Source organism: Calypte anna, chromosome 5A (assembly GCF_003957555.1).
Source record: "Calypte anna isolate BGI_N300 chromosome 5A, bCalAnn1_v1.p, whole genome shotgun sequence".
Classification (NCBI taxonomy): domain Eukaryota; kingdom Metazoa; phylum Chordata; class Aves; order Apodiformes; family Trochilidae; genus Calypte; species Calypte anna.
The window spans coordinates 2,520,742-2,545,951 of NC_044251.1; the positions used below are offsets into that span (position 1 = coordinate 2,520,742).

At 40.8% G+C, this 25,210-nt stretch overlaps 2 protein-coding genes across 2 annotated transcripts; one reads left to right on the forward strand and one right to left on the reverse strand.

Moving 5' to 3' along the window:
• Nucleotides 1–2,282: 2,282 nt before the first annotated feature.
• SNAP23 (synaptosome associated protein 23) lies at nucleotides 2,283–23,409 on the reverse strand. The gene is made up of 8 exons (XM_030452517.1): nucleotides 23,272–23,409; nucleotides 12,435–12,541; nucleotides 11,882–11,923; nucleotides 10,144–10,192; nucleotides 9,509–9,626; nucleotides 6,138–6,290; nucleotides 5,112–5,256; nucleotides 2,283–2,526 (listed from the first exon to the last, which is right to left on the reverse strand). The coding sequence occupies exons 2-8, from the start codon at nucleotides 12,489–12,491 to the stop codon at nucleotides 2,461–2,463; spliced, it is 630 nt and encodes a 209-aa protein (XP_030308377.1). The 5' UTR covers nucleotides 12,492–12,541; nucleotides 23,272–23,409; the 3' UTR covers nucleotides 2,283–2,460.
• LOC115598426 lies at nucleotides 22,419–25,138 on the forward strand. The gene is made up of 3 exons (XM_030451811.1): nucleotides 22,419–22,520; nucleotides 22,858–23,333; nucleotides 24,688–25,138. The coding sequence occupies exons 1-3, from the start codon at nucleotides 22,419–22,421 to the stop codon at nucleotides 24,725–24,727; spliced, it is 618 nt and encodes a 205-aa protein (XP_030307671.1). The 3' UTR covers nucleotides 24,728–25,138.
• The last annotated feature ends 72 nt before the right edge of the window (nucleotides 25,139–25,210 follow it).

Genomic DNA, 25,210 nt, shown 5'->3' on the forward strand with positions numbered 1-25,210 from the left:
CTGAAGTTTGCAAGAAGGAAAAAAAAATAAAAAATAGAAATTCCCTTTGCCTTCCCATACAAGTGGTTTGTTAAAAATGCACTTAACCTTCTTAGAAGTATTTCTTTGCTACTTGTGTTTTGAAGCACATAATTTTCATTTACTAAGGGGGCAGATAATGAGCTTTTAAAATTCATTAGCTTTCCAATAATTACTGGAAGCCAGACAGAAGTCAACACACTACTGAAGTAGCCAGCCCTCTAAAAATTATTTCACTTTATTCACCTAAGACAGTCACCACTGACCTGTTTATTACATGCAGCAACTCCAGCCTTGGTCAGGTTGTTGGCTTTTTTTAAAAAAAAGTTTTCTGGGAGAATATACAAGTAATACTGATTTTGTTTCTACTAAAAAGAAAACAAAACCTTTATTGTTGCTTTACATTTCAGGATACTAGTGTCCCCTCTCTAGCCCTGGGATTCCTTATTAACAGCTACAGGATACTTATGGATTGTCCTTCCAGAAAACCACCCCATAATGGTGTTACTTTTCATGATTCCTCCAATCAATTTGAAGATTTTTTTCCATCCAACATTAAATACCACACTTTAATCCAAAGCATCCTTTTCACCTTTCTAACTGGCATAATATTTCTGGGTAGAGTTAGAATTACACAGGTCACTTGCAATAAAATAAGAAAATTCTAGGAATAAATCTGATTACCTATCAGTAAACCCAAAATGTTTTCTTCATAGGAAGATTGATTTACCCCAACCAGTCAAAAAAATCCTCTATTCTCAACAAAACAGGAACATTTTAACTGCAAGGAACTTGGACATGCAGTATTTTCAATTGCCAGTCCCAAAGTCTGAAATAATAAACCAGTCAGGAATCTACTTAGAACTGATTTATTTAGAACTAGCATACAGTTCTTAAATAGGTACTGCTCCATCCAGATGTGTGACAAAAGAAGTTTCATAATAAGCTTCTCTGTTTTCAGTAGGGTTTAAGCAGCTCCCCCAGAGTCATGCAGAGTTTGTTCTCTCAGATTTCAGCCATTATTTTGCACTGTATAAAAGGTATGAACTGAACTACAGTGCCAAACCAGAATCTGATACAGGGTATCAGAAAGCTGCATGCTTTTCTAGTCAGCTTCTTCCAGTTAGGACACCTCAAGTCCTGTGTCCAGTTCTGGGCCCCTCAGTTCAGGAAGGAGATTGAGGTGCTGGAGCGGGTCCAAAGGAGGCAACCAGGCTGGTGAAGGGACTCGAGCACAGACCCTATGAGGAAAGGCTGAGAGAGCTGGGGGTGTTGAGGCTGGAGAAGAGGAGGCTCAGGGGAGACCTCATCACTCTCTCCAACTCCCTGAAAGGAGGTTGGAGCCAGGGGGGGTTGGGCTCTTTTGCCAGGCAACTCTCCGCAAGACAAAAGGGCAGGGTCTCAAGTTGTGCCAGGGGAGGTTTAGGTTGGAGATTAGAAAGAATTTCTTTATGGAGAGGGTGATCAGGCATTGGAATGGGCTGCCCAGGGAAGTAGTGGATTCTCCGTGTCTGGAGCTATTTCAAAAGAGCCTGGATGTGGCACTCAGTGCCATGGTCTAGCAACCACAACGGTGGTTCAAGGGTTGGACTTGATGATCTCTGAGGTCCCTTCCAACCCAGCCAATTCTATGATTCAAACCCTGAAAATTTAAACCAGTAGATGAGGGGCATAAATTTTTCCATCAAATAAATACTCAAGGCAGACAGCTTTATTTTCTTCTACTCATATGTGCATGGTGTTTAGATCAGGTATGTTTATATACACAACAAATATCAGAACAATGCAGCATGATTTACTAATCATGACCTCCAAACAGACACCACTTTACAGTAAAGAAATGGAAACCTGTATATCCCTCCAGTTACCTTTGCATTAAAGTTCATGTGGTTAGGAAGTGTTTTAAAGCCCTCAACCCACAAGTATTAAAAAGTAGTGGGCCTCTTCATTTCTGTAACCCACAAACTAAAGCCCAAACCAAATCCTATGGTTTGGATTGTACAACTATGGTTAGCCTGCTAAAGACACAGATCAGACAATATTCACCAAGTCCCTATTTTAGTGAAGACACTCAACTTATGAGGTATTTCAAACAGTGCAAAGTGCCCTCTCCAACTTCCCACAGCTGTGAATTCAGCTGCTTGTTCAACTTCAATAAAGAACAGTATTTTGGGTGCAGGATCTGAGCAGTTTAAAGAAAGTGAAGGCAAATGAATAGGAGGAAGTTATGTTGGCTGCTTTCTTGGAGTCAAGGTCACATTTACATAAAGCAATAAAAAAAAAAAATAAAAAAGAGGAAATTAATCCCAATAGAAAGGGTACTGCTTCATTTTTCCCAGCCCTTCTTATTTCAGAATAGGAGAAGTTTCACAGATCCATGAATATGGTGGCTTGCAGCTGAAGTGACAGTGTCACTGAACAATGACAGAATGACAGCAGGCTTTAATTGTCAATTAGTTTCTTGGCTCTGATGTTGGCTTGCTCAATGCGTTCCCTGTTTGTATCAGCCTGAAAGAGAAACCAATAGGTCATTTGCAGATTTCATGTGAAAGAATTTAAAAATCCAAACTGACATGAACTTCTGCACTGCAGTTAATATACAGAAGAGAAGCAACTTTTATTAGATGGAAGTAATTTTCTTTTTTTCCCTCCTAGCTAGCATATGCTGTCAATTTTGGCAGAAATAGAATTAAGTGAAACAGTTTTTAGTCTTTAGCTGACCCTCAAAACATAGAGCAGCTTGCCTCAGCAAGTCAGGAAGAATATTAACAGAACAAGGGGATAAAAATTCCCTCACTTCAAGGGTTTAACCAACTTAAAGACCTCTACAGAGCAGCACTGTTGCCTTGGACTAGAAGTAACACTCAAACCTGGAAATGACTTCTGGGCATCTAGTCAGAATTATTGTGGATCTGTGATTGTGATCTACCCAGTGCATATCCCTGGTTTTTATGCACAGTCATCACAGTATGGTACTGGTGAGAAAAGCATCTAATTTTAAAGTTGTTTTACTGTTATTAAGCATCAAGTCAGGCACAGCATCTAAGCTGAACAAGTGCCAAAATAAAGTTCTACCAAAGGGTATGATAAGGAGCTTTAAAATAATTCCCTGATTATGCATCACAAAGTGGGGAATGAGCAGAAGGGGTAAGAACCACAAAACCTCTGCCCTCACCATAAGGAGTCCAAACTCTCAGAAGCTCTACCTGTGCCTGTTTACACCTGCACACTGCAGGAGGCTGGGAAAGGGATATTGGCAGTTTAAGCCCTTCCCTTCTGGTTCTTTCCTTCCTGCCCTTAAGGGCTGGGCAGAGGCAGGAATCTCCTATAGAAAAATGAGCACCTAACCTGTTAACACAACTTTGGAAACACATTGATCCACCTATAAGGTCATCTTTTAAGAAAAAGCCATAACATAAGCTTTTATTTGGCAATTACTCAGATTAGGAGTCCTGCATAACACTGCAGGCTACTAAAATCAGCCAGGCAAGGCTATGTATTTCACAGGTGAGTTGGAATTTATTTAAAAAAAAACAAACAAAAAAACCAAACCAAACCAAACCAAAAACCACAAAAAACCCCCCCAAAACCAAAACAAAAAAACCCACCCCAAAACAAAACAAAAACCCCCCACATCAAGCCTATTCTGAAGTTAAGCTTAATCCTGCTTTTCATTTCTTTAGATGGTACTGCCCTTCAAGATACACCCTTAACATCTTGATTTAATTTCCACACTCTTTACTAAATTTAAAAACAGATGTCAGCATAACAGGATTAATTTAAATATCCTGAGACAGCTGCCAGTCTCAGAGTCAGCAAACTTGCATTTTTCTTGGAGTTCTGAAGAGCAGTTCTAACTTGTTTACATCCTATTTTAATAGTTAGTAAGACTTGATCTGTAAGATTTATTCAGGCCACTAAAATGAAAGAGCATCAGGCCAAAAGAGGTGCTGGAAATAACCAGAAACACTACTGCTAAATATATTAATTCACACTTGAAGTTAACTTGACCATGCACTTTTCAGTCCACTTGATAAGCTGTAAGGATTTCACACCTGATTTTAAGCTCCAATTAAATTTTCTATTGTTCTTCAAAATGCTTGAATCCTTTTATACTTAAGATTACCTCCAACTTGCAGTTTCAGAGAACAGTAAAAGACAATTAAGGCATCCTTCATAATAACCTACAAATCTGAGATGCTGACACAGGTACAACTGGTGTTTGTGTCAGACAAGGACTGTTGAGAAAATTCCATTCCTCTTGCTTTTAACCTTGCTCAGTATTTATCTTGAACTTCTCATTTTGTCTTAGTTCTCTAATTTTACAGTAATTTGTGTCCACTTCTGCTTTTTTGTCTTTAGTAAACACTATTCATTACAGCTTTCATTTCCTTTCTTAACCAAGTATGCCTTTAAAAGAACTTCCATTCATTTCAGAATATAGGAATTCTTAAAATATTACTAACTTCCTCATAAAATGCCCTCTGGAAAACCCCCCAGAATATTTATATATGATCTGTTTTGGGAAGTTAATCTTTAAAGCAATAATAAAAAAAAAAAGTTACTGGCTATGACTAACTTCACATGCAGATGATGTCATACCATGTCCTTTTGAACCTACAAGACCTATTATTCTGAAGTCTCCCCAGCCCCAATATTAACCTGTTCATGAGACTCAGGGCAACGAGTGACCTGTGTTTTATTCACCATTCAATAATTACAGTGACTTTTTAGGAATTCCAGAGTAATCCTTCTATTGGTAAAAACACCTACTTCCCTTCCATATCCCTGCAAGCAGCAATACCCCAGTTACCCCTTCAGTAAATACTTGCCCTTTTGATCCAATTAAGTTTAGCTCTTTCCAGAGTAAGCACTGACTTGTGCTATATTTTTAGGTTTCCTGATACTCCAAAGCATTTCAATTTTCAGCTACATAACCAAACACTGAGACTTATGTCTTGCTCAAACCACAGTAACCTAGAGGATGGTACAATCTTAGTGTGTATTTACTGCAAATACAGGTAGATACAACAACGAGTCCATTCCTTGTAACTTCTCACTAACAACCTCTAAGCTGAGGGCAGACAACTCACCTTTATATTTATCCGGTCTATTTGTTTATTCTGAGCATCAATCTCATTTCCCATATCCAGAGCCATGTTTTTCAAATTCCCAAGGATGTTTCCCACTTGAGCAAGATTTTCATCCATTTCATCTTCTCTGGCATCATTTGTTATCCTGTTCAAATAATTAAGACAATGTTTCCAATAAACAAGACCTTTCATTTCCTTACCCTAAATTTACTGTCACAGATTTTTTGCTGCAGTTATCTGACAGGCAATGTATTCAAGCCAAAGTATGTTTTTCCTCTTTTAAAACCCCATGTATTGCAAGCAATCAGCTAAGCTAGCCACTATTCCAAAAACAGCCTTAGAATTTAAAATAACCAGAGGAAGCTTAAGACAAAAGTTTGTGTTAAATATGCTTTGTGACAATGAAAACCCTATTTTTTAGTAGCTCCTTCAATAACTGAGCACTAAGCTCTAGAGTCCTTGCATCCAGAAACAGACTGGTAATACCAACACTATGAAAACCTCATCACTCTCTACAACTCCCTGAAAGGAGGTTGGAGCCAGGGGGGTTTGGGCTCTTTCGCCAAATGACTTTCAACAAGACAAGAGGGCAGGGTCTCAAGTTGTGCCAGGGGAGGTTTAGGTTGGAGATTAGAAAGAATTTCTTTATGGAGAGAGTGATCAGACATTGGAATGGGCTGCCCAGGGAAGTAGTGGATTCTCCATCCCTGGAGGTATTTCAAAAGAGACTGGATGTGGCACTCAGTGCCATGGGCTGGGAACCGCAACGGTGGTTCAAGGGTTGGACTCGATGATCTCTGAGGTCCCTTCCAACCCAGCCAATTCTATGATTCTATGAAATCTAAGATGAACACAGCACTCAAAGTGTAGGCTTTTGCAATCTCCTCTCAAAGAAGCAACATTTCCTCCAAGCAGCAGTAAAAAGCTTATTGTTTGGCAACTTCACCTAGAAGGCATCTGAAAGAAGCTGACAACTGTTAATGTAAGATTTCTGCATTTGAGACTGAGAAATATGAAGCAGCACACCTTGTAATATATCCACCACTTGGTCCTCCAGAAGTCTGAGGCTGCTGCTGATTTATTCTTCTTGGTTGCATGGATATCACATGATCTGCTGAGTTCTCTGTTCCATCTCCCCAGGTTGTTCTGTATGTCTTGCTAGCCTCAAAATTCTTTGTCCTGTACCATAAAAATAAGAAATCTGAATTGCTGCATCAGAAATGTGGCTTCCTGACTTAAGTTCTGTATTACTCTAAGATTTTCTGAAACATTTGTCTCATGCCTGAGAGAAACCAGATTTTGTACAAAGCCTTGTCTATACAACAGAATTTCTTATATTGGGATAGCACAAACACACCTGAGTTACTCTAGGGACAGTTGATTAATTTGTCTTAATATAAGCACAGTAATTTCCTTTAAGTAATGTACTTTACCAGAAGAGAGGAAGCTTACAGAAGTAACAGGAAAGCTTACACTGTTGTAAGATGAAGCACTTAAAACAGGAGCTACTCTAACATCAAGCTTAGTTACACTTCAGTAAAGAAACAAGGCTGAAGGAAAAGACTCCATCTAATACAAGCAGACACCCTATGAAGGAAAACTACTAATCCCTACTGCTTTTTGCCAAACATATTCTGTTTCCAAGATTTTCTTTTAAAAAGATGATGCTTTCAGGTTAACTTTGATTATGAAATAACAGGAATTGTGATCAAAGAACTCCTTCATTTGTCAATTGTAGTAACTCAATTAGAGTTATTACAATATTATAGAGAAAACCAACTTGCCATTACACTTTTACCACAAAATTCAGAAAAAGAAAAAAAAAAAAAGTACACTGACTGACATGAAGCAAATCAAGAATCACATATCTACAAAAGCAAAAAACCAAAATATAACAGAAAAATAAACGATTGAAATTGGGTTCTCATGAACCCTGAAGAACATTTTGAGAATAATATTCTCATGTTCATCTTGTTTGCCAGCATTTTCAAGTGTAAGTGATAATCCAGACATCACAGCTACTTTTCTGCTTCATTAAAGGCCTGTGAAGGGAAATCTGTAGTGGCTTTTAGTACATTGAAATTTACAACTACAGGTAGTTAATCTCTATTTCTACAGTGCTCAGATACTTCACATTAGAAGAGGTGTGAAATTAGCTGCAATGAAGAAATACTCCACTCACACTTGTGGCATTTAGGTATTTGAGATGGGAAATGACATTTCATAGGTCAGATTCTATGAGAACCAATCTAGCATGAATATATACAAAAAGGAGCAACTTCTCAGTTCATGATGAAACAGCTGCACCCAGCAGAACCCTAAAGAAACCTGAACCAGACAATTCTAGCTGCCTGTGCATAGACAGGCTCAAAGACCTTGTAAAGTTTCCTGAAACCAGACTGAGCATTACATTTCAATCTCATTAATTCTAAAGCCACAAAAGCAGGAGGGCACTGCATGTGGCTTCTGCCTTAGCAAAGTCCTCAGTGCCAGAGGTAACTGTGAGAAAATTAATCAGCAAAAACAAGTGGCCAGAAAACTACTTGCAACCTGAAATAGACATCTAGAAACAAAACTGCTGCTCAAAATAAGCACCCTTAAGAACAAATCTCCTTATCACCTTATTCTTTTTAAGAGCTCTTTTTCAAATTCCTATACATTCACTTTCCTCACATCCCATGTCTGTAAGAGGCAATTTATGCAACCTATCAAACCAGCAGCAAGAGCTCAAGCAGTTCTTCACCATTTTCACTGCTAATACACTCTGTAGTAATTGACATTTTTTATTCACATCAGTATTACAACACAACACAGTAACAAGGAGACCTGCATGCAGACACCATGCACGTGCAAGCACAAATCTAACAGAAGCATCACTTCAGACAGCTGGGTAAGTGAGCATCTGCACCAGTAAGACTGACCTTGTCCTAAAATCCTCTTTCACCAGTTAAGTGAACACAGCTTCTTATCCTAGTCTTCATTTATAGTATGCAAGCATCAGTGTTAGGAGAGAATGGGAAAGAAAGAAAGAAGAAAGACCAGGAAAAAGGTAAATTGTTAGTAGTATATAGATTAGAGTAAGACTGGTATTTTTTGTTTTCACAGAGCTTTTATAAATAATCTAAGACTAAGAGAAATGAGGAAAAAAAAACTCAAAAAAACAGTATTGACAAGTATTCTGATTTAACTTTATGAAAAAAATTAAAAGCTTTGGAGATAACCAGTTGACAAATAACTCTGACAGAAAACCAGTTACAAGTAGATATTTGAAAAGCATTCAGTTTCTTCTTCATTGCCCTCTACTTATCTAGTACATTTTTCAGCTCATTATGGCCCATTGTTGTACACCACCCATTCTTTTATTCCTATCTGTGTATCTGAGCAAGAGTTCACAAATTCTGAGCTTGTTTAGTGTCAATAAACTGCTTGGCTTTGGTGAAGTAAGACTGAGTGAGTGAGTCAAAATGCTCAAAGTCCACCAGCTTGATAAAACTAATATAAAACAGTAAACTCCCCTACCCAGAGGACAGGACAAAACTATCTGTTTTGAAGATGCTAAAGCTTGAAGGAACTTTTACTTAAATTTCTGCTACCTCTCAGTGAAATGAGAAGTATTTTTTTCTTACACCAAAGAGTGCTCATGCTCTTAAGCAAGAAGACTATGAGGACATCCAGTTCACACAAATTGTGTAAGGATAAAGCTAGCACACCTTTGAAAAACAAACACTGTTTTCCTTACAATACCGAGTTCTGATCAGTCTAGGTGTGTAGAAGAATAAATCAAGTGCCATACAAAACATTAGATTACCCCTTAACTCACTTGGGTATAGGAGCTGACCTTATAAATGACCTTATAAATGTTCTGTGAAGCATATCTGCAAGATTTATGTCCTCATGGATGAAAGATTAAAGCTTCAACATCTCCAACACAAACATTTTTTAAATGCCTAGAGAACTAATATTATTTTCCTTCTCCAAAACAATTTTCTTGCTTTTTAGTGCAAAAGTACTTCTGTGAAAAATTATTTTTGAAGTAAAATTCCTAGCAGACAGACACTTACACATAGATAGCTCTCTGCAGTCAAATTTAGTCTCATCTGTATGGATGCTGATACAGTTCTACTGATCATAAGCAATAAGGAGATCAGAGAGCAGCTGTGCAGGATATTATACAGCAGCTATATGTACAGTGAAAAGGGCACACTATATGGTTAGATGCAAGTAAGCTTTAGCTACTCTCATAATTATAAAGCACTGCACCTCTAAAAAACCCAATCAATTGGCTTTCCTAGACATGCAGCATGTTTTAATGAGAGCTTTTATTAGATACCATCTCCCAGTGCAGTAGCAATTGGAAATACACTAGAACTTCAGACCCAAGTAGCTGCTTAACTGACCTGTTACAAGGACAGACACAGAGCCCACAACACTTGTTGAGCTCTGTCAGTGTCTTCTCAGCTTCCTTCATATCCTTATTTATCTGGTCCATGCCTTCTTCTATGCGATTTAGTTGTTCTAGAAGAGAAACAAGTAACCTGAATAAACACAGACTGGAAGAAGATGGGGCTAGGATATTAAGATCTCTTTCAAGTAGGAACTTGCACATTTAAAATCTATCTTTATACCAAGCCTAATGCCTGTTTTCTTTCCTGCCTTGTGGATTATTTTTTTTTTTTTAATTTAAAAAAAGATTAACTGATACATTTTGTTTTCTGTATCAAAAATATTTTCCCTATCCTTAGAGCTGCACTTCTGTTGCTGCTTTTGGAATAAATGCAGCTACATGCATGCTATGGTGAAAAGGCACTGCTTCTGTAGCAGAAGCTGTATTACACTGCAACTGCCATGATCTCTCAGCTACTTAAAAACCTCTCCTCAATACTACACACATGAAAATAATCTATTAGCAAATCTCATTTTCACATAAAAAGTCTTTAATACACCTTCAGTTTCAGCAACAACTCTGGAGTGATAATTATTTTTCTTATAGAGCTGATTTTTTAGTGTTAGAGAGGAAGAAGGAAGAACTCACCACCCTGTTCATCCAGCATGGTGATAGTTTTGATGCCAACATCCTGGGACTGCAGAAGGAAATTTATTTGCAGATATAAAACCAGATTTCAATATAGCAGTGCAAAAACAGGTCTCCACAGTAAATTTGGTAAAGCAACAAAACTCATAATAAAAACTGTGGCAGGAGTAATTTCTGCAGTGAAGCTATGCTAGGTTTACAATTAGCTCCTATGCTAGGCTGATAATCTTACTTGTTATACTTAATTAGTGGGCCTTTGGTGATTTTTTTTTTTTATTACAACAGGATGATACAGTTTTACAGTAATATTCAGACTGAACTATGACAATGTCAAACTAAAAAAGTGAACCCAGCTGTGCCTTCTTCTGAAAAGTGGTATTTAGTTCATTTTTTATTCCTATACCTTCAATGGGGCTGAAAAAATCTAGTCCTGGAAACTAGAAAATAAAGCAAAATAAAGCCTGAAAAACCATTCTTGAGAATTCAGGAAAAAAGATCATCAAGAGAAAAGCCCATCACTAGTTTTAGAAGTGAGTAAAAAAACCAGTAGTGAGGAATATACCACAGTGCAACTCTTTGCTGGCTTAAGGTCTAGAACCTAGGGTGCAAAATGCACCATGCTTCACTATAAACTGGCAGCATAAAACTGTCTACAGTAAGAGTTTTAGCTTCCATGAATCACCAGGTTATGGTATCAAGAGAAATTATGTTGGATCATTAGATGTTCTTCACCTTTCTTTTTGAGAGGTGCTCATTTGTCTAGGCTGATTCAAATGCCTCACTGGTAACAGCAGCATCTTCATCTCCACAGCCTGGACAGTAAGTACAGGCTCTAAAGCAACCAAACACTTTATTCACTGGTTTATTTTTTAGTGTTCTGATACTGAAAAAAAAATTGTTATGTCTTTGGTACTAAAGTGTGGGCATTAGCTTTGAAAGGACAGTACTGCTTTGCCTCTGGATTCCCATTTATCTATGACATATCCAATTACTAGCAATATATCTTTGCTGAACAACTTAAGCTTTATTAAGTCTACCAGAGCTGACTAGTAGAGAACTTCTCTTACTTGCTGCCAAGAGGATGCTCTGTATTTTTTGAAATTACATTACCAAAAGTAAACTTAGTCTTTTTTACAAGAGGCATGCAAGACACGATAGTGTAGATGAACAGATTCTTCATATAATGCCACTTGGATAAACCCAAAATACAGATTTTTTTGTTTCAAAGTCCTGTGCAAGGGTGGTAAGAGTTTCATCATCATACTTAATTATCTTGAAAGTTAAAACTGATAAACAGACTGTAAGAGGGTGTATGTAGAACTACTTTTGTTTATAACCAAAAGCAGCCCCACCCTCTACTGTCCCACCCAACTGAGCTCTACTGTCCTCAAAGGAAGACACTTTCACAGGGAAAGTGAGCTTAAAGGACAAATGGAAGATATTGTGAGAAGCAAGAGCCACAACTGATCATCACAGAAGACTTTTTATAACTGAACTGTAGCACTGAGATTAGGCCAATTTGCTAAGGAGGGAAGCAGGCAAAGATAATCCTTCTGTGATTCGGCTTTAGATAATGTAAAAGACAATACTGAATGAAAGCAGCAACTTCTAATAATAAAATGGGTCTCAAAAAAAGTCTGTCAAGGACAAAAAAGCAATTAAGATCACTCTGTGATAATTAACATGTTGCTGTTTATACCTACAGAAAACCCCAGGGAATTCAGAAGTATTTCCTTACCTCAATGGCCAAGCCAAGAATCCTCCTTGTGCTTTCCAAAGACTAGAAAGAAAATTTTAAAATGTGTGTGTTAATAATGTCAGTGTCTGAGCCTTCTTTACCAGCTCACCAGAGTAAGGCACCCCAGCCTACACGTTATGTACTACAACACAGTTATAGTGGCAGCATACTAGAGTTTGGTTTGTTTCTTTAGTAGCTAGTAAACCTCTGGTTTTGAATACTTGCTAGTACTCTGCTTATCCTATTGAAAAGTGAGCATAAAAGAAAATACAGTCAAATGATTTTTTAAATAAAGTGTCAACATGATTAAGAATAGCACAGATACCTCACCTGCACTGTCTCAGTAGTCAGAACTAGGGGGTCAGCACTCAGTCAAGTAGGTGGCTTTACGGTTGAGAAGTTTAAATTAATTCTTAGTTTTTGGAGTAGTCTTTGCTCCAGTATTTACCAAGTGAAGTGAAAGTTTTAAAATGGACAATACTGAATGTTTCAAAGATACTATCAGCTGGACAGGTATGTACTGTCATCCCAAATGGCTTCCCATCCTACTTACCTCATCAGTGACCTGGTGGGCCCTCAGCTGAATTTCTTCAGCTGACAGTTCAGCCATGATGAGAAATTATCACTTGGTAAGTACTCACGTTGAAAATAATCTTCCTCCTACAACAGGACATAATCAGTTAAGTCAGAATTATCCTTTTATCAGTATTTTGAGCTTTAACTAGAAGTGAGTTCAAAGAACATAAACTTACACATTTCATTCTGCATGGTACACCAATAGGTTAGGACTACAAAGTAATAAAAGAATTACTCAGCTACTACAAAACTGAGTAGGTAAGAGAAATGCAAGAGTATGTGAAATAGTTTCCTCTCCAAGACTTGGATTCCTAAACACTTTTGGAAAATTTTATCTATTGCTAGTGTAAGGAAAAAAAAAATTAAAAAAATGAAGTTTTACAATATAAAAATGAAAAAATTCACTGAGGCATTTAAGTTATTAGCATAAGCTTTAAATGTTCTTCCCCTTGCCTTTGAGGTATTGCAACAAGAAGGGGAAGCACTTTCACAGTATGAGCATCACCTAAAATTATTCCAGGAACACTCTAGAAAAATTTGTTCTGTTGGTGTGGTGAATCCCTCAAATGCAAAAAAGGATCTGCAACAGTTTTAAATGGTATGTCTGCAACTCTAGCACAGGTTTTCAAATCCACCTGTCAAAATGAAGACAAGATCTAGATTTTCATAACTGAAGTCTCAACAAAGTAGTCTGCTATAATCAGGAGGTATAATTTTGCCTGAAGATACAGGAGGAAAAAGAAAGACCATCAGTAACTGTATTCTTACCAAACATTTTTTTCAGAGCTACAAATCTGCATTTTTGTTGGAATTAAGTTAATGAAGCCAGCCCTCTAACAATGTGAAAACAAGAGCTCCCAGGATACACAAGAATTTAATGAAATAGCACATAAGATGCATAACTAAGAGGATTTTAAAAAATTATTTTCCCCCTTAACTTTAGATTATTAATCCTTGCTCTTTCACATAAGTAGCTTCCAATCAAGTTCATGTTATCCACTGAGATCACCCCAAACATCCTGCTTGACTAAAAATATACATTCCTTTTTCCCCTACAAATCAGTACTTTAGAAGACATAACATTAGTAGCTACAAAGAAGGGCAAATTCATGCGGATTCACTCAGCTAAAAATGGATTATGTTCTTTGCAGCTTTTTGCAGGACGTGTGCATACTCTGAGGGTGAACTGGTATCAAGACACTTAATCCCTTACAACTGAAGTAATTCAGAACTTTCAAAGTATTTCAGCAAGCCTGGTCTTTGGCACCTAACATAGGTATTCAGCCTAAACCTATGGCTTTAAAGATGGTTTTCTGAGTAGCTGTCAAAACAACTTGGCTTTTGCCATAATTATAAAAATCAGGCACTCTCACATGGGGCCTCAACCAGGCAAACTGAACTACTGCAAACTGAACTATATAATCAGTGACTTATCTTTAAAATCACAGGCTTAGGCTCCTTTGGTGGGGTATATTCAGGGCAGCTCTGTACCAGCTTTGATTCTGGCAATGTCATTCAAGCTGGCTTGAATAGCTAAGGACCAGAAGAAGAACAGGACCAGGGAGGAAGCACAGGGAAATTACATCAAGCTGGTTCTTTGGGTGAAGATCTCACATGTATTTCATATTCAGAAACAGGATGAAATTTCACTGATACACTTGCACTGAGCAAGCAACATCTGGATTACTTCAGTCATTGCAGGCTTGATTGGCCTTTCCCTGCTTTGGGTGCCACAGAGTCAGATACTTCTGCAGCTTGAGAGCCATAAAACACATTACATTTTGAGCAGTGAAATAGATATTATATCCCCACCCTCTAAGTACAACAGCTTCCCAATAATCCCACTGTCATTGCAGAACAGATTTAAATACAACTGTATTCCAAAAGTGAGCTGGGAAATTTCTTTTTCATTAGCCCTGGTGTCCTGCTTCCCTTTGCAGCTCGGGGTTCAGGCTACCCAGGAATTCACATACCAGCACAGACACAGCTGCTGGACATATGATGTAACCTTAGCTTAGAAGCTGTATTTGAGTTACCCAAGAGACATAGTGCAGCCAACACTACACAATACAGCAACAGATTCTTTGCTTTGGACAAAAATACTCTGAAACATGCACAAGAAACTTTTATAAAATCATAGAATCATTGAATTGGCTGGGTTGGAAGGGACCTCAGAGATCATCAAGTCCAACCCTTGAACCCGCTGCGGTTCCCAGCCCATGGCACTGAGTGCCACATCCAGGCTCTTTGGAAATATCTCCAGACACGGAGAATCCACTACTTCCCTGGGCAGCCCATTCCAATGCCTGATCACCCTCTCCAGAAAGAAATTCTTTCTAATCTCCAACCTAAACCTCCCCTGGCACAACTTGAGACCCTGCCCTCTTGTCTTGCTGAGAGTTGCCTGGGAAAAGAGCCCAACCCCCCCCTGGCTCCAACCTCCTTTCAGGGAGTTGGAGAGAGTGATGAGGTCTCCCCTGAGCCTCCTCTTCTCCAGCCTCAACACCCCCAGCTCCCTCAGCCTCTCCTCACAGGACTTGTGCTGGATCCCTTCACAGCCTCCTTGCTCTTCTCTGGACCTGCTCCAGCACCTCAATCTCCTTCCTGAACTGAGGGGCCCAGAACTGGACACAGGACTCGAGGTGAATAAGTCTTTGATGAACAGATGTCTGCAATACTTTATACAACCTTCATGCCCAAAAAGCACCCAAATTCTGAAGAGTGTACATTTTAGCGTGCCAGATACCGAGTTTTGTGGTTTAAACCATACTGCCAAAATGTTGCCCTGTGCTACTAGAACCACATGCAGAAGACAAGTTCATGCAGAAGCCACTGAGAAACAAACCAGCAGTGAAATGGAAAAAGGGGGGAGAAGCAGACATCAGTTAGCATTTCCAGCTGGTGGTACAGTTTGAAAAGTAACATATTACTGGGATTTGACAGTCATGAATTAACCTCAGGACTGAAGCTCACATAAGCTGTACCAGTTGTTAGCCTGGGCTTGACAACTGTGATATTAATAAAGCCTTATGAAAGATAATACCATTTTGAAACCTAGTAGTAATTACATTAAGAGACAGCAATTCCATGAAGAGCTACTTCATGTACTATGCTGTCAGACTATTCCCCCTTTCTCATACTGTTTATGTTAGCCTACAAATGAATTAGTGATCCATTATTTGACACAAGTCAGAAGTAAGACATGAAACCAGAAAGTGTCTGAAGTTGTGTCTGACACCAGACAATGGCTTGAAAACACAAGCACTTGCCACTGAATCTATCAGTTCTAACAGCTGACAGACAAGTTTTTGGTTTCCCCTACCTTGCTCACAGCTTCCTGAGGAACTCAGCTGCCAGACAGCAAAAAGTTCTATGGAAATTCACAGCATTCTTCCCGCTTTCCCCCAAAACGGGTGATATTTGGTCTTGAAGCTGTTTATGAATTGACCTAACACTGAAGTAATTCAACTGCAAGACATGAAGGAAAAAACCCTTTCATATAGCAGATGATCATAAGAAACAAAAAAAGTCACTTCCAGGATTCCTCAAAACTGAGGCACGTGTGTGTTTATTTTCTGATGCTTATATTGGGACACCTGGAGTGTTTTGCCTCTTATGACATGCAAGTGTAGTGTCAAGTGATAGCTCATGTTCAACCTAAATTTGCTAAGATAACTGAGCTAGGTGGGAGAAAGCTAAATAAAATCATCAAGAACACATGATTAAAAGTGAAAACTTTTTAATGACATATACTAAGATACACTTGCTAATCTTTTCTGACTGTTTCTTGAGGTCTTACGACACTGAAAACAGTGACAGAACTTTTCTTTCTCTGGACCTCCCAGCAAATTTTACTCATCTTCAGTGTTCAGCCACTGCCATCACAGCTATGTGAAACAAGACAGCATTCCCTTCTCATAACATGCTAAAGAAAATCTGTGTTTTAATTGGATTGATTGTAATGTTTAAAGCTGAATATGCAAAATGGATGCATTAGAGTCCCAAAAGCTACAGCTTTACTCCTGTTAGTTTCTACAGCTGAGTTGGTCAGCAGTGCTTTTGTACACACACACACAAAAGCTGCACAGTTGTAACATCCAAAAAAGCACACAGAAGTACTTGAAAAGAAATGAAACCTTTCCAGAAAGGGCCATTTCCAAAGATGGGGATACACACTTGATAACCACATGACTAACTGGAATAGATGAAACATCGGTGGAACATATTTCAAGGCATCTCTAAAGATGGTAAAGCACCCAAGATAAGGCCTCTTGTATTGAAATAGTTCAGCTGTTCCAACATAACATGGTAAGCATATATAAAGAAAGGATAGTAATTCCCATACTTTTCTGCCTAGGAATTATAGAGCATCCACTGAGGTATCCAGCTCTTAAGTTATGGCATATGACAAGATGTTATTGAGGAGTCTTAAAGGTCTTGAAGAAAAAAAAAAAATTCATGGGGAAATATTTGTTATGGCTAAACTGTTCCCAGTATGTTTTTATTGTAATGTAAGATTTGCTAAGGCAAGTATTAATATCAACGCTCAATGCCTACTTTATTTGCTTTCCCTCTCCTTTTTTAAAATCCTATTCAGAAAGTAACCAAAGAAAAAGACACTTTACAAACATATTCATATTACAACCTTCTGCTATTTTAGTTTATTTTATTTCTAGTGGTTTTAAACAAGAAACTGGAGAGTTAAAACAATCTTAACAGTCTTAAACAAGACTGGAGAGTTGGGCTGATTCCAATGGGATGAGGTTTAACACAGCCAAGTGCCGGGTCCTGCACTTTGGCCACAACAACCCCATGGGGAGCTCCAGGCTGGGCACAGAGTGGCAGAAAGGGACCTGGGAGTCTGGATTGCCAGGAAGCTGAACATGAGCCAGCAGTGTGCCCAGGTGGCCAAGAAGGCCAATGGCATCCTGGGCTGGCTCAGGAACAGCGTGGCCAGCAGGTCCAGGGAAGGGATTCTGCCCCTGTACTCAGCCCTGGTGAGGCCACAGCTTGAGTCCTGTGTCCCGTTCTGGGGCCCCCAGTTCGGGAAGGAGACTGAGGTGCTGGAGCAGGTCCAGAGAAGAGCAAGGAGGCTGTGAAGGGATCCAGCACAAGTCCTGTGAGGAAGGGCTGAGGGAGCAGGGGTTGTTCAGCCTGGAGAAGAGGAGGCTCAGGGGAGACCTCATCACTCTCTACAACTCCCTGAAAGGAGGTTGGAGCCAGGGGGGAGTTGGGCTCTTTTGCCAGACGACTTTCAACAAGACAAGAGGGCAGGGTCTCAAGTTGTGCCAGGGGAGGTTTAGGTTAGATATTAGAAAGAATTTCTTTATGGAGAGCCATTGGAATGGGCTGCCCAGGGAAGTAGTGGATTCTCCGTGTCCGGAGATATTTCAAAAGAGACTGGATGTGGCACTCAGTGCCATGGTCTAGCAACCGCAATGGTGGTTCAAGGGTTGGACTTGATGGTCTCTGAGGTCCCTTCCAACCCAGCCAATTCAATGATTCTATGATTCTATGATAATGTGCCTAAATACAAAGTATAACTCCTTTAAAGAAGGCTGTAATGTCACCTGTATTTACCTTTTGATATCAAAAAGCACTCTGCAGTATTTACTCAGTTACCTGACTGCAAGGATTGAAGTTAAACACATTCCAGTGCAATTCCTCCTCCAGGCCTTGCGCAGGAAAACCTGACACCTTCAAACTATGCAGAAAACTGTTTTCTACCAGGAAACGCAGAAGAGTACAACACATTCACCATCTTAACTATATCTATCTTATAAAAAAGAACCTGTATTTTATGCCATGTTTTATTTTGGCAATTGTGGGGGTATAGAAAAAGTTCTCTGAAATCCTGATCTGAATCATAAACTGTAGGTAAGATGTTCTCTCTTCATAAGACTGCTCATTGTGCTAAGCCATCCTATAAGCTCATTATTACAATGTATATTAAAATTAGGAAGTTCCAGTCCAAGCTAATTGAGGATGGATTAAACTTGCTAGTTCTATGCCTTGGACAAAAGGAACAATGAGATAAAAGAAATAAATTTATGTCTACAGATTTTTTTCTCCATTTACTATGAAGTCCAAAAGGCTCCAAAAACCCTGAAAAAGCCTTCAAAAGCCTCTCCTTTGTGAAGCTGTTACGTTGGAGAACACTGAGGAAAAGACACAGCAAACATGATTTTACAGAACTATTTAAAGCCTCTATTTAAACTACTTAAAGGTATTTCCTACAAGAGAATAAGGGACATGCCAGGCACTTTGTGGCTGATTTTACCATAGGCCAGACACACTGAAAGCTTTATTGCCCTCAGATCTTGATATGTTTAATCAGCACATCCATATGGCAGCTCAAGCACTTCAGTACTTTCTTTGTCTAATTTGGAAGAACTGAAAGGTGACACAGCCTGACACGAGCTACAGCTATGTCTGTATTGGCAGTAGGGTGATCCCATGAGAGTACAGCATAGATTTTCATTTGGGTAAAGTGCTGCTCACATTACCACATTTCAGGTGGGTCAGTCACTTAATGAGTCCTGCCCCAACCCCAACCACTGAACTGGGAGCTAGCACCTGCCCAGCTCTGACTTTAAGACTGAGTGAAATAGGAGCAAATTCAGTAAAATACAGTGCCCTACTGTCTGCATGTGTGAGTTTTTTAAATTATCTGCTTGTGATCAGAAAGCTAAGACAATACCATTTTCTACAGCTCTCAGATTCCCAGACAACAGGCACATTAAAAACTTCAGGGGAAAAGTAAAGCATTTAAATTGACAAAGCCTGGAGATCAAAGTTCTGCTTTATGCAGCCAGGAACAGTGCATTCATCTTTGCCACCCATCTCAGAGCATACAGTAAAAAGAATTAACATGAAATCTTTCTTTGTTGACTTAAAGTTTTTTTCTTTTTCATTCAGAATTATTTGTAAACTTCATGCCATTTAAGCCCACACAGTTTCCAACACAAACAAGTTTCAAAAGCCATTACAACAGTGAGGTTGCATAGACTTTTCAAGGGTTTTTCAATTCCAGTAACATTCTGAGGCTTAGAAGATACTTCCAAGGTAATGAAAGCTATAGTAGGCAATTTACATGCTTTAAATTTACAATGCTTCACATTTACATATTCAGTCAGCTGATAGGCCACACCTCGAGTACTGTGTCCAGTTCTGGGCCCCTCAGTTTAAGAAGGATGTAGAGGTCCTGGAGCAGGTCCAAAGGAGGGCAACCAGGCTGGTGAAGGGACTCGAGCACAGACCCTATGAGGAGAGGCTGAGAGAGCTGGGGGTGTTCAGCCTGAAGAAGAGGAGGCTCAGGGGAGACCTCATTGCTGTCTACAACTACCTGAAAGGAGGCTGTAGCGTGGTGGGAACTGGACTCTTTTCACAGACGACCTTCAACAAGACAAGAGGACACAGTCTTAAGTTGTGCCAGGGGAGGTTTAGGTTAGATATTAGAAAGAATTTCTTCACGGAGAGGGTGATTAGGCTATGGAATGGACTGCCTGGTGAGGTGGTAGATTCTCCGTCCCTGGAGACATTTAAAAAGAGACTGGATGTGGCACTCAGTGCCATGGTCTAGCAACTGCTCCGGTGGGTCAAGGGTTGGACTAGATGATCTCTGAGGTCCCTTCCAACCCGGCTAATTCTATGATTCTATGATTCTATGAATATGCCTTTCTTCAGCACTAGCTGAGAAGCAATTCTAGGGCAAAGAAAGGAATAAAATTTACTTCCTTGTTTTATGACATGGTATATTCAGGCTGTGTAATCCAAAGCACTCAAAACTCATACAAATTTAAACCAACTACAGACCACCACAAAGGCTAATAAAGTGCTTGCTCAGCTGCAATTACAGTCTGCATCTGGAAAAGACTGCAGGCAGGGAGAGGCTGTCAAAATGACAACTTTTCTTAAATCAGAGAGGTCTGATTGAACCAGACCAATAAATTGTTCTTGGCTGCACTTTCACAATACCATCTTAAATAATCATAAGAATCTTGTTCTGGATCTCTGATATGCAGTTCTGTGCCTCTGACAGACTGGATGCCTTTCAGAAACCAGCCATACATCACGTTTGCTAAATATTTTAAAATAATTCCTTACATTCTCTATCAAGTTATGCTTCCAATTAAGATAAAAATTTTTCTTCTTTCTTCAATAACTAAGCTTGACATGATCTCTTTAATGCCAAACCCATAAGGCTTATTAAGTTTACCTTCTAGACTAATTTATTTCTCTCTCTCTCAAGCTGTGCATGAAAACTACAATTCCTACAAAGTGTTAGCAGCTGACTGATGGTGACACCCAGGGATGTCCCATACCACTTAGCTAATGCTGATTACAAATGGGGAGGTGTGCTGAGGGTGGGGAGTTCCCTTTCCTGGGGCTCCTCCCTCCTGGCCTGCTGCTCCCAAGGACTAGACTTACACACTTTACCCTAGGGTTTGTATTAGTTTTGTTATTTCGTTGAATTAACAATGTTAATGTTTCAACCCAGAGGGCTTCTCTCCTCTTCCAGATTCCACTTCTTGACTGGGGAGTGGTCATTGGGTGAGGGAGAACTTCAGTGAAGTTCCAGATATGAGCTAAATGAAGACAGCAAACCCCCATCCTTATGCCTTCATGTTGTTTTCCTCTTCAAATCCAGTGAAAGTTTCTGGTAATTGGAACTAAATGTAGCAGAGTTGAGTGGAAAACTTTCATACATATTTGTCCAAGTTACTCTTTTTTTATAAAGACATGATATGAAAGAATACCCTTTTTATTTCCAAATAACTGCATTTGACTACCTCTTCATTTCAGACAAATCATAAAGTAACTACTAAGAATACCAAAGTATTAAACCTTAAACCCCAACAATTCCTATTTCACTAGTTCTTTGCTTGGATGTTTCATATACATACCAGGGAAAAAGCTTTACATAAGAGCTACTAACCACTACATAGAATCAAAGAATTGAGCTGGAAGTCACCCATCACAATCAAGTCCAACTCCTGTCTTCTGTACATTTAGAAGTATGATTGAAAAATGCAACTTAAGCCTCCTTTTAGGTAATCTTACCAATCTTATTAGGTAGGAACCAGGTATTGACACAACCCCACTGTTGCACCAACTGTCTGAAAGCCAGTCTTACAAGCTATACTTTTAGCCATCAGCAAATTGGTACAGCCTCAGGGGATCACTGATGCTCTCTCAATTCCTTCTCTTGTAAAGCAAGGTATTTACCTTCCCCAAAGACAAAAACCATCATGAAACAATACTTTTAGAAAAATGTGATGTTAATTATGACAAGCTCTCATAAAGCTGAAAAGTTCAGACAGTTTTCACACTAGATGGCTTTTGTATTGAGAGTTTGTTGTTTTGGGGTTTTTTTCTTTAAAATTTTTTATATAAGAAATGTAGGAGGAGGATTTTTTTTTTAAGCTCTTCCTTAACATAGTTATTCTGCTTGTTAAATCAGCTGAAAGTTAGCACAGATAATGCAGGGTGGTACAAGGATCAGAACCAGAAGGTACTCCTCCATATGATCATGCTTACAAGATAAATGATTAAAGCATCTGTGACCCTGGGGGAAGAGGCCAGGACTCACTAACAAGACACTACTCTGCATGCTTCCTGCTTTCTCTTATCAGCTTCCTAAACACCCTGCACAGAGGAGATAAAACAAAGAATAGACACGAGTAACACCACCTCTTTTGTGCAGGGTGTTTAGTTCTATATTCGTCTCAACAGTTCATTTTTGTCTCTGGAAAAGCCTTGTGATACCTCCTCCAAATCAGTTATTGGTCAACACAAATTAACAACCAGCCCTAGATCCATGTGCAGACATTAACAGATTCCACTTCTTCTAATGAAGCACACAAGCTGTGCTAAGCTACTTCAAAAACTGCAGAACAGGAGAGTTTAGGTACAAAGATCTGTTCCCAGATTGTCAGTAAGCAGGTAATTGCTGAAGCCAATGAATCCAGCCAGTGATATCAAAAGAGGCTTTGCTTTTGTCCCTAAACACCGTCCTACAAAGCAGTTCTTCCTGCAGCACAAAATCAGGTTTGCTCATGAAGTAAAGCAACACGGAGCTGCTTATAGTTCTGCCCACTGAGCACCAGCTCTGCCATTTTTAAGAAGGGAAAAAGAGGAAGGTAAACGGTTCAGAGAAGTTGCATCAAGGAATTTCCAATGTTTCTTTAGCTTATTCGCTGTCACATCACATTTGATGACTTGATAACCTTCGTTGTGTGCAAGAAATGGAAGTGAAAAAAAAAAAAGAAAAAAAGGAGAAAACTAAGCTGACTCTTCCTTAGCTTCCCAGAAGGCATCGAGACATACAGTTCAAAGAAGCACAAAAGCAGAGGTTACTTCTGATGCTTGTTGCTTACGATGTAGGGCACCTCGCATAGAAAGAGGAGGAGCACATTCCCTTGTATCCTGATACCAGACGCGTTCAAAGCTCTCACCACGTAAGTAAAAAAATCCCTGGAAAGGGCACTGCCGCCTCTCGCAGGCGAGGCCTCCCAAGCACCCAGGGGGACAGGCACAACCCGCGGCTTCGGCGGAGACTCGCAAGGACCTCCCGGCCCCGCACCAGGCCTCCTCCCAGCCCCCCCCCGCTGACTGCCGGGCCCAGAAACCGAGGCGGGGCGGCACCCGCTGGGACAGCGCGGCCCGGACCGCGGAGGCCCCCGCCGGCCGCAGCGAACCTAAGCCGGTCCCGCACGGGGCGCTACGCGGCAGGGAAGCGGCCACGGACCAGATCCGCCACGCCCCGAGAGCACGGAGCCGGCAAGCCCAAGCCGCCCAACACCTACCGGTACCGGCACCACCGCCGCTCCCTCACGTCCCGCAGCCTCCGCCGCTTCTGCTACTGCTGCCACCGGTGAGTTGAGTTGAACCGAGCCGGCCCTTTACGAGCCCATGTCCCGCCCGTCCCCGGTGATGAGCGCCCACCCGTGTGTGAGTCACCGCCCAGTCCGCGGAAGTGGGAACCGGTACCGCCCAGTGGAGGCGGTGCCGGGCGCCATACACGGCATGGCGGGAGGCAGCGGAGGGGCGGTGGGGACACGGCTTTTGGCGCGCATCCGGGGTACACCCAACGTGGCGGCCGAACCGAACCGAACCGGACCGAACCGGACCGGACCGTGGCTGTGGTGCCGGCGCCAGGGGGTAGCGCCCGCTGGAAGTGGCTCTGGTTCCCAGCACCATTCTGGTTGGAAAAGATCGTAGCGTTCAAGCGTTAAGCCAACTCTGCTGAGTCCGAGTGCCACACCGGGTCGCTGAGCACCACATCCACTCGGCTTTGGAACTTCTTCAGGGACGGAAGGATTTTTTAATATCCATCCCGAAGATCCCCTGGTGCCCCTTGAGGCCACTCCTTCTTGCCCTATCAGTTGTTATTAGGGAGAAGAGACCAACACCCCTCTTGCTACAACCTCCCTTAAGGTAGCTGTGAGAGTGATGAGGTCTCCCCTCAGCCTTCTTTCCTCCGGGCTAAACACCCTTTGTGTCCTCAGACGCTTCTCATGAGCCTTGTGCTCCACATCAGTTTCACTGCTCTTTTCTGGACATGCTGCAGCACTTGGATGGTTATTTTGCACTGGAGAACTCAAAACTGAACTCAGTGGGGGTTTTCTCTGGCTGAGTTACTCTCTTAGGAGGAAGCATGGCAGCTGCTATGAGGCATCACAGACCTCTCTCCTATCTGACCTGGGCAGCCTGCCCTTGGGTGTAGATAACTTCTCCATTTAGGCTGCTGTCAGGATCTGGTACCTGCTCTAAGGCCACTGCCAGGAGCTCTTGCTACAGTCAGGCTCAGTGTCCAATGTGCCTCTTGCAGCCTGTGCAAGGTGCTTCTTCCTGTGAAACTGCTGTCACCTCAGAACAGGGACATGGTTTTACTCCCTCTCTCCCTCAGGATGCTCAGCCCCTCTGGGCTTTGGGTTCTTAAAACATCACAGGGAACTGAGGCTTTCTGCACACTCTGCAGCCTGGGCACAAGCTCACACTCTTGACTTTCTGTCTTTCAAGTTGTTCCTGGGACAGATTTATCAGACACAGCTGCCCTGGCTGGATTGCCCAGCATGACTTCAGGGGCTTCTTGCCACTGAGGTCTTCAGGACCTGCCTTTTAGAGCAGTAGTGTTATGAGTAAGGGTAAAACCAACTGCTATTTAAGTATGTTTGGAGCTATTCTGCTGCGAAATTTGACCTATGTTTCCAGCTGCTTTTGTGCAGCTTTAGTCCCTCAAGTGAATCATTCACAAGGTCTGGATGAAACGTGAGATCCCAATGGACATGAAAATTTAAGCCACTAAATGCTTCACAGAATTACAGAAAGCTAGGAGTTGGAAGAAAACTCAAGAGATCATCGAGTCCAACCCCCCTGCCAGGGCAGGATCACCTTCAGAAATGCATCCAGGTGGGTTTTGAATGTCTCCAGAGAGAGCATTTGACAAGAAAATCACCAGCAGTAGAGTCCTGAAGTGAACTTTGCCTTGGAATGAGTAGGGGGCACCTACTCTAAGGACCACCTACAGCCAACAGAGATAGAAGGGATTTTATGTGGTGTATAAGGCCACCTAGGCCGACAACATAAGCTTCACCCTAGACATGAAGTTTTGCGAGCAAGTGTACTCGATTTAGGAAATGTTTCAAGTGACTTTGCACACAACTGTATAAAGAAATGCCTCCTACTTAAAGTAAGTCTCTTTGCCTGCGCTTCGGGAGCTAACTCAAAATGCCACGTGGCGCTGTGTGT